Genomic DNA, 12507 nt, shown 5'->3' on the forward strand with positions numbered 1-12507 from the left:
AAGAGAGAGAGAGCAAGAGAAAGAGAGAGAGAGAGAGAGAGAGAGAGAGAGAGAGAGAGAGAGAGAGAGAGAGAGAGAGAGAGAGAGAGAGAGAGAGAGAGAGAGAGAGAGAGAGAGAGAGAGAGAGAGAGAGAGAGAGAGAGACAGAGAAAGGGGGAGATAAAGAGAGAAAGCATTGTTTTTACAGTTATATTGATACCAAGGAGATCTTAACCTCGACTCAATAGAAACCAGCCTCACCTGTTCATATTTCTCCAGCTCTGTGTGATAGATCTGTCTGATCTGGGTGAGCTTGGCTCTATAGTCAGAATGTTCAATAGAATTGTCAGCTGCTCCGCCCGAGGCAGCGGCTGCAGCCGCGGCTGCTGCCGATCCGCCACCCTTTTCTGGTCCCGCCACTCCCTCTGCCAGCAGCATGTTGTCTAAACGCATGAGCTGGGGGTCTGGAGGGTCTTCTTCCTGGGCACCCCGAATGCTGAGACCTGTAACAGCACACAGACAAGGAAGGGATGAAGCAATGTGATGACATAAAAATCACTGCAATTTAGATGTGGCTAAATAATCTAACCAAAATATGGACAGCACACCCATTTACTATTGAAAAAATATAACTGGAACAATGACCCTATTTATTATTATTATTATTATTATTATTATTATTATTATTATTATTATTATTATTATTATTATTATTATTATTATTATTATTATTGTTATTATTATTATTATTATTATTATTATTAGTTGTTTGTTTGTTTGTTTGTTTGTTTGTTTGTTTGTTTGTTTGTTTGTTTGTTTGTTTGTTTGTTTGTTTGACATGCTGTCCTGACAGACGTAGTCCAAGTTGTACGTTTGTACCATATACTGTATTTGCATTTGAAGCTTATAAAACTTGAAAGTAGCTGTTGAGAACAATTAAATGTATTACGTTGACACAGTCAACCACATTGTGATGTTTTCCCCCGCAGGCATGTCGTCAGCACTTTCTGAGAATGTGGCGTCTTGCTGTCGCAGATGTCTAAGCCTGTTCTTTTGCACACTGTGTACGGTGAGGTTGACATGACAGCAACATCCATAAACTGACAAATGTTCAATTGTGAAGTGGTACTCCTACTTTGTGAAGAGATTGTAAACAAAAAAAGTCATCTCGAGTCACTTTATTTAGGACACAGTGTATGTCAAGAAATTTGCATTATACTTACTTGTTTTTCCTCCTTTTTTGGTGTTGGTTTTGTTGTTTGTCATTAAGATCCTGATTTTGTAGCCCTTTCTTTAGAGCCCAATAAATTTTATGTGAAGTGTTCATTAATTCTGCTCGTGCGATCAGACCCTGCTGTTTCACCAGTCTGTCCGTAAATTGTAATCCAGTAAACCCAGTACATGCAATACAGTGCATGCATACATGGACACACTGGAAATGCAGCTTTGATGCCATGCTTTATAAAGTTTATACGATAAAGCCAAAACAACACACTGGGCTAACCTCTTTTCAGTTGATAAAATGTGTTTCTGTGGTTTGTAGTTACGAGTGAATACTCAAACATTCTGATTGCCAAATTTGTTTCGATTCAATCCTTCTCACAATTCAAGGATTTCAAACAGCTCATTACAGCTCCATTAAGATACGACTGGCCTCTGGATTCTCAATAAGAAGATTAATTATGTCAACTAGTAGGCATGCAATCGGCAAAGGCTTGGACTGTCTGGCTAAGTCACCCCGTGCATCAGTCGCAGGAGTGAGCACGAGAAAGAAAACTTCCCTTGTAAATATGCTGTTTTCAATCACCAAGAAAAAAACGAACAAAAAAAGCAATCCATTTGTATCAACTCAACTGTTATTTCAACGTTCTGTCCAGTGGTAATGAAATTTGCCTCTCTTTATGGATTGGTTGGCTTTGACTCTTTGAGGTGTAATGGTGTGAGAGGAGTGGATGGATGTGCCTATTTGTGTTGGAGACATTGAGTGGCTGGACAAGGCTCCATCAGGCTTGCACGGCCAACCCAACCATGTAGACGATATGCCGCTTGCTCCACTAACCCCCGTCCGTCCACATCATATACCATCTGCACAGCTCTCACACCCAAAGCTCTCATTGTAGGGCGAACTGTTCCAGGTTATGCATACACCAAAATGGCACATGATTCAAATGTTGATATATTTCAGCATGCTCTAATAGCCAGTGGTTTGTCTGCCACTGAGGTTCATATTTTCTATATACTCGCTCATAGATTCAAGTCAAGCTCCCCGGCTGCACTTTTCTTTGTGTTGCAGGTAGTCGTAGGTCGCAAGGGACTTCTTTCATGTCAGGTATATTAAATATAACTCTGGGACAGGGTGTACATTTCCACAGCAAACCCAGTTGTCACTTTTACTCGACTCACTCTGTGTCTGGGGGCAATGCAGCTGAGGGAATTTACAGGGCTTTTCAACTAAGGACTATCGATATATCCGACCCTGTTTGCATGTAATTTTCTCCATGCGTGCATAGAAATAGCATCGATATAACCGGGACTATCGATATATCCGATATCGATATAACGAGACTTTACTGTATATACATTGCCAACATTTGCAATATTGAATACTACTTTAAAGCCGATACTCTGGGAGACAACTGGACAGCATCAAAATCCAGATCCTGTCTCAACACCTGAAGTGAACTGTGAAGAAATCAAGACAGCTCCTGGCTTTGTCCAACCTTTCCGCATTGCCGCATTGAGACGGGCATGCAGTGGTTACTTGTGGTTAAAGGTTTTTCCTTTTCAAGCTCCTTCAAACATACCTTCACGAGACTTGCTTTGTCCATCTTCAAATATTTCTCAGTTGGATTTATTTCACAATTCAACTCATTTAATGTAGTTGTTCAAGACTTTAAAGGTTTAGAAAACAGAACAGACTTTGCTATCATTTCTTTCCCCAAACTGTAGAGTCTATGTAGAGTAAATGTATTAATCAGGTTTTATCGCAAGAAAGAGAGGAGAGAGGCAGAGAGAGCGAAAGAGAGAGAGAGCAAGAGAAAGAGAGAGAGAGAGAGAGAGAGAGAGAGAGAGAGAGGAGAGAGAGAGAGAGAGAGAGAGAGAGAGAGAGAGAGAGAGAGAGAGAGAGAGAGAGAGAGAGAGAGAGAGAGAGAGAGAGAGAAGACAGAGAAAGGGGGAGATAAAGAGAGAAAGCATTGTTTTTACAGTTATATTGATACCAAGGAGATCTTAACCTCGACTCAATAGAAACCAGCCTCACCTGTTCATATTTCTCCAGCTCTGTGTGATAGATCTGTCTGATCTGGGTGAGCTTGGCTCTATAGTCAGAATGTTCAATAGAATTGTCAGCTGCTCCGCCCGAGGCAGCGGCTGCAGCCGCGGCTGCTGCCGATCCGCCACCCTTTTCTGGTCCCGCCACTCCCTCTGCCAGCAGCATGTTGTCTAAACGCATGAGCTGGGGGTCTGGAGGGTCTTCTTCCTGGGCACCCCGAATGCTGAGACCTGTAACAGCACACAGACAAGGAAGGGATGAAGCAATGTGATGACATAAAAATCACTGCAATTTAGATGTGGCTAAATAATCTAACCAAAATATGGACAGCACACCCATTTACTATTGAAAAAATATAACTGGAACAATGACCCTATTTATTATTATTATTATTATTATTATTATTATTATTATTATTATTATTATTATTATTATTATTATTATTATTATTATTATTATTATTATTATTATTATTATTATTATTATTATTATTATTATTATTAGTTGTTTGTTTGTTTGTTTGTTTGTTTGTTTGTTTGTTTGTTTGTTTGTTTGTTTGTTTGTTTGTTTGTTTGACATGCTGTCCTGACAGACGTAGTCCAAGTTGTACGTTTGTACCATATACTGTATTTGCATTTGAAGCTTATAAAACTTGAAAGTAGCTGTTGAGAACAATTAAATGTATTACGTTGACACAGTCAACCACATTGTGATGTTTTCCCCCGCAGGCATGTCGTCAGCACTTTCTGAGAATGTGGCGTCTTGCTGTCGCAGATGTCTAAGCCTGTTCTTTTGCACACTGTGTACGGTGAGGTTGACATGACAGCAACATCCATAAACTGACAAATGTTCAATTGTGAAGTGGTACTCCTACTTTGTGAAGAGATTGTAAACAAAAAAAGTCATCTCGAGTCACTTTATTTAGGACACAGTGTATGTCAAGAAATTTGCATTATACTTACTTGTTTTTCCTCCTTTTTTGGTGTTGGTTTTGTTGTTTGTCATTAAGATCCTGATTTTGTAGCCCTTTCTTTAGAGCCCAATAAATTTTATGTGAAGTGTTCATTAATTCTGCTCGTGCGATCAGACCCTGCTGTTTCACCAGTCTGTCCGTAAATTGTAATCCAGTAAACCCAGTACATGCAATACAGTGCATGCATACATGGACACACTGGAAATGCAGCTTTGATGCCATGCTTTATAAAGTTTATACGATAAAGCCAAAACAACACACTGGGCTAACCTCTTTTCAGTTGATAAAATGTGTTTCTGTGGTTTGTAGTTACGAGTGAATACTCAAACATTCTGATTGCCAAATTTGTTTCGATTCAATCCTTCTCACAATTCAAGGATTTCAAACAGCTCATTACAGCTCCATTAAGATACGACTGGCCTCTGGATTCTCAATAAGAAGATTAATTATGTCAACTAGTAGGCATGCAATCGGCAAAGGCTTGGACTGTCTGGCTAAGTCACCCCGTGCATCAGTCGCAGGAGTGAGCACGAGAAAGAAAACTTCCCTTGTAAATATGCTGTTTTCAATCACCAAGAAAAAAACGAACAAAAAAAGCAATCCATTTGTATCAACTCAACTGTTATTTCAACGTTCTGTCCAGTGGTAATGAAATTTGCCTCTCTTTATGGATTGGTTGGCTTTGACTCTTTGAGGTGTAATGGTGTGAGAGGAGTGGATGGATGTGCCTATTTGTGTTGGAGACATTGAGTGGCTGGACAAGGCTCCATCAGGCTTGCACGGCCAACCCAACCATGTAGACGATATGCCGCTTGCTCCACTAACCCCCGTCCGTCCACATCATATAGCATCTGCACAGCTCTCACACCCAAAGCTCTCATTGTAGGGCGAACTGTTCCAGGTTATGCATACACCAAAATGGCACATGATTCAAATGTTGATATATTTCAGCATGCTCTAATAGCCAGTGGTTTGTCTGCCACTGAGGTTCATATTTTCCTAATTCAGTATATACTCGCTCATAGATTCAAGTCAAGCTCCCCGGCTGCACTTTTCTTTGTGTTGCAGGTAGTCGTAGGTCGCAAGGGACTTCTTTCATGTCAGGTATATTAAATATAACTCTGGGACAGGGTGTACATTTCCACAGCAAACCCAGTTGTCACTTTTACTCGACTCACTCTGTGTCTGGGGGCAATGCAGCTGAGGGAATTTACAGGGCTTTTCAACTAAATAGGCATAAATCACTACTTTCATTCAAACTAAATAATCACAGACTATAAAAAGCTAGTTGTCCCTCACTGTGTATTTCCACATAGTGTGTGTGTGTGTGTGTGTGTGTGTGTGTGTGTGTGTGTGTGTGTGTGTGTGTGTGTGTGTGTGTGCGTGTGCGTGTGTGTGCGTGTGTGTGTGTGTGTGTGTGTGTGTGTGTGTGTGTGTGTGTGTGTGTGTGTGTGTCTGTGTGTGTGCGTGTGTGCGTGTGTGAGTGCGTGCGTGCGTGCGTGCAATAAGGTGGCCATTCACAGCAAACAAAAACAGAGAACGACATTAGTAAGTGACATGTAATTCTGTTAGTCCACTGACATGCGGAGTGGCTGTGACATTTTTATCATACGTTTCCATTTCTATTTTGGGAAATCAGTAGAATAAAAATGATTATTCTGGTACCCTGTGAGGTCGCTGGCCCCGCAGGAGTCCACCGAGGTGTGTTTGAGCTACAATCCACTACGGCAGGTCATTCATAACACACACGTTTCAAATCACGGTGTGTCTGTCTTCCATTTAAGTCAAGCAGATTAGAAGAATATATAGGGAGGTGGTGGGAATAGCAAAAATAGAAAAACATAACAGTCCAATGTGTCTCTGTATCGTTGTTGTGGAAGCTTAAGTTTGCAAAATCACTGCTTCAACTCGGCATCATCACCCGGCTCCCTCTAAATACAATCCAGCTCGATAATATCTTTAATTTGCTGTGTGGTTGACAAATCTCTATAGTAACTCGTAAAGCCATCATCTCAGTTTTTTTTTGCCTGATGATATGGGTATTAAAAGAAGTTTGGGCACCCGGGTTAATCCACCTCCGTGGTTAAAGTGGGATTTATTTCACAGCGAGTGAAAGTTGCTTGGTGCACCACATTTACCATTGCGATTTGAGAATGAAAAATCGATAGATGTTCTGTCTTTTTCATAGAAGTCCAATGACTGTTTTTTTTTTTAATTCTAGTAATTACTAGAATTAATTACTCATGGAAAGAAACATTTCAAGCAACCTCTGTAAATGAGTCTGTGTAAGCTCTCAGTCGTACAGGAGTGGTCCATCGATGAGAAGGTTTCTTCAGCCGTCATCTGTACAAATGTGAAGGTTTCGGACGTTTCGCCTCCTATCCAAGAGGCTTCGTCAGCGAACTAAAGTCTGACTGGTCGTATCGGTGCCATTTATATATCCCTAATGTCCAGTCATGGTGGCGCCGGACACAGCTATGATAGGTCCCTACTCTCAGGTCGGGGGGGGGGGGGGGGGGGGGCAGAGGACCCCTCCCTGTGGCCCCACTGATTGTTCCTACATTCCTGACTAACGACTGGCCTATTACCCCCACTCCCACCAGTATCACCTCATCAGCATAACGACCCTCATCAGCATTACGAAAGTTGCCTAACCTGTTTTGCCTAAGCAGGCTATTGTATGAACGATCCAAATTGAACCTCACCCCACCAGAGGACCGGTTTAATGAAGGATTTTGTTGTTTTATAAGAATCGCTTCTTTTACCCCCATTTCAAACCAACTATGTTCTTTCGCTAATGTAGGAACAATCAGTGGGGCCACAGGGAGGGGTCCTCTGCCCCCCCCCAACCTGAGAGTAGGGACCTATCATAGCTGTGTCCGGCGCCACCATGTCTGGACATTAGGGATGTATAAATGGGGCCGATACGACCAGTCAGACTTTAGTTCGCTGACGAAGCCTCTTGGATAGGAGGCGAAACGTCCGAAACCTTCACATTTGTACAGATGACGGCTGAAGAATCCTTCTCATCTCTGTAAATGAGACAAAGAAGAAATTATGACAATCCACTCAATTCTCGCTCAGTTCGGGGTGGTTGTTTTGGTTTTACAGATTTCTCAGTTTGATACAAGTGATGCATTTGCGAGACTCTTAATATGTATTTTTAATCCCATTAAACAAATTTTGGTGCATGTCTGTTGTGTCGTCCATCACTCTGTGCTTGACTCACAGACAGTGATCCAAGGCTGGCCACAGGCGGCTTTCCTTTCCTCCCACTTCCTCTTCCCTTGTGCCGTCCGTTATTCTCTGAGCTTAGATGACCTTTGGCCCTTTGCTTGTTTACTCTCATCACTGAAGTGCGAGCAGGAGAGCCATAAAGGCAAAGCCCTGCTGGGTTAATGTAGTCTGCTCAGGAGGGAAGGGGCAGTGTCGGGGTCCTCCACCTCATTCCGCTGCACTGACTGCACCGTCAAACACCAGATAGCATATGGGAATATTTACTGCTGAATGCAGAGCTAGTCCAGGTTTGTGGATTTATGATCACCCAAGAAGTTATTTGTGACACATCTTAATGGCTGTTTTGCTGTTGACAACACACAATGTGATTGTGTCCACTGCAGGATGTCGTTCTCGTTACAAGAAACCTGCCCTCCTGCTGCTCTGCTCCCAGGCAGCGTCATTAGCGTAGAGCTTTAGCCACATATCGACACCCTGCTCATCTAATTGCATTGATCTGAAAAGGTCTCCCAAAGCTAACGAATCGAAACAGAATTTATTTTCTGTCAATATTTGCAAAGTTCATCTCTCTGAAAGGTGTGCAGTAGCACAGGGGGGCGTCTGGGTGGAGTAAGAGGAGGAGGAAGAAGGGCAGCATTGAGCCTGTCAATGGGTCTCAGCCAAGGTGAGCTTTAACTTCACCTTGGCATTCAGGATGCGTGGCTTCTAATCCAGCGTGTTATTAAAACTGGCTGCCAAAGTAGGACACGAGAGAATTGTGAAAGCTTTCAGTATTTGTTTCACAATGGGGCCAGTGTCACCACTGACGTGTTCCGTGGCTCCTTTGGCTTCACATCATCTTTGTTGAGATGCCTGGATCAGTGACTTCTAGTTCCAGAAGCTGGTAGCAGGATCAAATTACCACTGAAAATATTTTGTTCTGGCAAATTAAACATAAATATTCTCTTTCACTGATTTTCTGAATAGGTCCACTTCTTTTAAACCTTGGCCTACATCTCCCTGGCACAAAGAAACTGAGAGACCGCCTGCGGGTTCTCTATTGCATGTACAGTAATTAACATTGCATTAACACATTAATATACATTAACTATTCCGAATGTTAATGGCAGAGTAATTACAATACCTGATACCACAATGTAGGGAGACAAAGCACATTAGCAACTTTATGTGTCACTGCCTCGGGTGAATGAGCGAAAATGAAGAGGCTAAAGGTATATGGTCTTTGTCTGCAATAGAAATGCTAATCTATTTGTCGAAGCAATGGAGCAAATGTGTACGCCAATTGTAGGTGCAGAAAAATATGTCAAACAAATTCACATCATGAAGGATTTCGTGGGAAGTTGCTTTGTTCATTGACCAGAAAAACGTTTTGTCATGATTTGGTTGGCGACCAACGGGTGGCGGTGCCGGCCCCGCCAGCACCTGCACAGGTGATGGTCGTCCCGGTAAGTGGTGGACTGCCACGTTCGGATTGGCGACCAACGGGTAGCGCTGTCAGCCCTACCTGCTGCCTCGCAGGTGCTGGTCGTTCCCAATCAGTGACACTCAAAAGGACTCCCGGCACAACCATTCGCTGTCGGGTCATTGTTGTCAATGTGCATGCTGAATGCAATTGTTGTATGCTTTGTATGCAATTGTATGCATTGTGCATTGTGTATGCATTGTATGCTGTGCATGTGTTTGTTTCATCTTGGCAGACTTTTACTCTTGGTTTTTATTTGATAATTTGTATTTTTCTGTTCAAATGATTTTAACGTTTTAGATTGTGTTACTGTTGACTTTATTTTAATACGACTTCTCAAATACAAGCTGATGCTCCCTCCTGTCTGCTTTTTGGGATTCACAACTGCCATCACCACCTTGCAAACCGTGAAAGAAAGACCCGACCAACCATCGGATCCCACAGGTACAACGAAGCGGTCTCGTTTCCACCCTTTGCCTGGCAATGCAACGTCCACGTTAACCCACGCCTCGTCGAGTTTCAATTGCGTCACTCGACGAGCCGTAACGTCCATGTCAACGTCCGGCCGAGACCTCCTTCTAGGTGGCCGTTCAGGGTGACACTGGGTCTCTGGCAGTGCACGCCCACGTCCAGCCACGCTGTCGTCGTGCATGTTGAATTGACCTGCATCCATGACGAGCCGTGCAACGTCCGCGTCCACGTCAGTCTGAGACCCCACTCACCGCTGGATCCCGAAGCTGCTATGGACTGGTCTCGTTTCCCCGGTGCCGGGCAGTTCGCGTCCACGTTAGCCCGGCATCTCAAATACAACCTGCTGCTCCCTCTTGCCTGCTTTTTGGGATCCACAACTGCCATCACCACCTTGCAAACCATGACACGTTTGACTGACCAGAAGACCGAAATTGTGAAACTGATCCACATAATTTCACATGGTTGATGTGTTGGAGCTCTGGACATTCAAATTTTCCCAGACCAAAGTCATGCAATGTCTGTGGACATTATAGACTAATCTAGAAAGGTACAGTTGTCTTGGGAAGATCACCAAGTAAGACTGGTCTTACAAATCTAAATTGATTATCCATTCATTAAGAATATTTAGATATATGAAAATGATGAGAAGGTTTCTTCAGCCATCATCTGTACAACAGTGAAGGTTTCGGACGTTTCGCCTCCTATCCAAGAGGCTTCGTCAGCGAACTAAAGTCTGACTGGTCGTATCGGCCCTATTTATATATCCCTAATGTCCAGACATGGTGGCGCCGGACACAGCTATGATAGGTCACTACTCTCAGGTTGGGGGGCAGAGGACCCCTCCCTGTGGCCCCACTGATTGTTCCTACATTCCTGACTAACGACTGGCCTATTACTCCCACTCCTCCCGGTATCACCTCATCAGCATAACGACCCTCATCAGCATTACGAAAGTTGCCTAACCTGTTTTGCCTAAGCAGGCTATTGTATGAACGATCCAAATTGAACCTCACCCCACCAGACCGGTTTAATGAAGGATTTTGTTGTTTTATAAGATTCGCTTCTTTTACCCCCCTTTCAAACCATCTATGTTCTTTCGCTAAGATTTTAACCTCATTGTCGTCAAATGAGTGGTTGCTAGCTTTTAGGTGCAAATGTACTGCCGATTGAGGTCCACTTATATTATCCCTGCGATGTTGATAAAGTCTTTTTTTGAGAATTTGTTGAGTCTCCCCAATGTACTGCTCTTTACAATTTTCATTCTCACAATGTATGGAATAAACTACATTACTTTGTTTTTCATTTGGTAGCCTATCTTTTGGATGCACTAATTTTTGCCTTAACGTGTTTATCGGTTTGAAATAAGTAGGAATTTTATGTTGCCAAAGGACTCTTTGTAATTTTTCAGAAACTCCTGCTACTGCTACTCCTCTCCTTTTTGTATCTTTTGTCATAATTAAGAAACAAGAAATTCAATCCTTCTCAGATCACCTCAACTCTGTAGACTTCAGCATTAAATTTACTCGTGAGGACATTCAAGAGAACCAACTAGCCTTCTTGGATTGTAAAGTAATTATAAAAGAGGACAGAGTGCTAAAAACAGAAGTCTTTAGGAAGGCTACGCACACTGACCAATACTTACTTTTTGACTCTAACCACCCTTTACAACATAAACTAGGAGTTATCAGAACCCTCCAGCATAGGGCTAAACTAATACCAACTAGCACTGAAGGTAGAGAAAAGGAGTCAAAACATATCAGGAGAGCACTCACTAACTGTGGGTACCCTCAGTGGTCATTCAACAAATGTCAGAAAGAAAGAATAGGGAATGAAACCAATAATTCTCATGATACAAAAAGGAGAGGAGTAGCAGTACCGTACATTGCAGGAGTTTCTGAAAAATTACAAAGAGTCCTTTGGCAACATAAAATTCCTACTTATTTCAAACTGATAAACACGTTAAGGCAAAAATTAGTGCATCCAAAAGATAGGCTACCAAATGAAAAACAAAGTAATGTAGTTTATTTCCTACATTGTAAGAATGAAAATTGTAAAGACCAGTACATTGGGGAGACTCAACAAATTCTCAAAAAAAGACTTTATCAACATCGCAGGGATAATATAAGTGGACCTCAATCGGCAGTACATTTGCACCTAAAAGCTAGCAACCACTCATTTGACGACAGTGAGGTTAAAATCTTAGCGAAAGAACATAGATGGTTTGAAAGGGGGGTAAAAGAAGCGATTATTATAAAACAACAAATTCCTTCATTAAACCGGTCTGGTGGGGTGAGGTTCAATTTGGATCGTTCATACAATAGCCTGCTTAGGCAAAACAGGTTAGGCAACTTTCGCAATGCTGATGAGGGTCGTTATGCTGATGAGGTGATACCGGTGGGAGTGGGAGTAATAGGCCAGTCGTTAGTCAGGAATGTAGGAACAATCAGTGGGGCCACAGGGAGGGGTCCTCTGCCCCCCCGACCTGAGAGTAGGGACCTATCATAGCTGTGTCCGGCGCCACCATGTCTGGACATTAGGGATATATAAATAGGGCCGATACGACCAGTCAGACTTTAGTTCTCTGACGAAGCCTCTTGGATAGGAGGCGAAACGTCCGAAACCTTCACTTTTGTACAGATGACGGCTGAAGAAACCTTCTCATCGATGGACCACTCCTGTACGACTGAGAGCTTACACAGACATATATGAAAATGGCATATGTTTAAAGGACAACCGACGCCTTTGGACAAGTTGTGTCCATAATTTGTAAAATCGCTTCAAATGACTTCTGAGCGTATTTTACAAAGATTCCACCGCATATAGCTATATGTTATCTTTTAAGACTCACGCTAAATATTCCGGAAGTCTTGTTTTTGAGTTGGTAACGAGTCCTTACATCACATCACTGAAGGAACGCCCCTGACTGAGAAAGCACATACCGTATTTTCACGACCATAAGGTGCATATAAACGTCTCAGATTTTTATCAAAATGTGCGGTGCGCCCTGTAGTGTGGACGTGTTAGAGACCACCATGAGAAGGACGTGTAGAGAAAACGAGGGGGGTGTGCGGGCGTGGTTTGTGTATAAACGAACAGGTATGTGCTTTATGTAGA

The 12507-nt window shown here is 42.6% G+C and overlaps 1 protein-coding gene across 1 annotated transcript in view; it reads right to left on the reverse strand.

Moving 5' to 3' along the window:
- The window catches only part of pbx3b (pre-B-cell leukemia homeobox 3b), a 78499-nt gene that overhangs the window by 20568 nt on the left and 45424 nt on the right, over nt 1-12507 (reverse strand). The window contains exon 3 of the mRNA XM_088994623.1: nt 3239-3480. Coding sequence (XP_088850749.1) covers nt 3239-3480 — 242 coding nt within the window. The remainder of the gene's footprint in view (nt 1-3238; nt 3481-12507) is intronic.

Source organism: Hippocampus bargibanti, linkage group LG04, assembly GCF_051943395.1.
Source record: "Hippocampus bargibanti isolate YZ-2025 linkage group LG04, ASM5194339v1, whole genome shotgun sequence".
Taxonomy (NCBI): Eukaryota; Metazoa; Chordata; class Actinopteri; order Syngnathiformes; family Syngnathidae; genus Hippocampus; species Hippocampus bargibanti.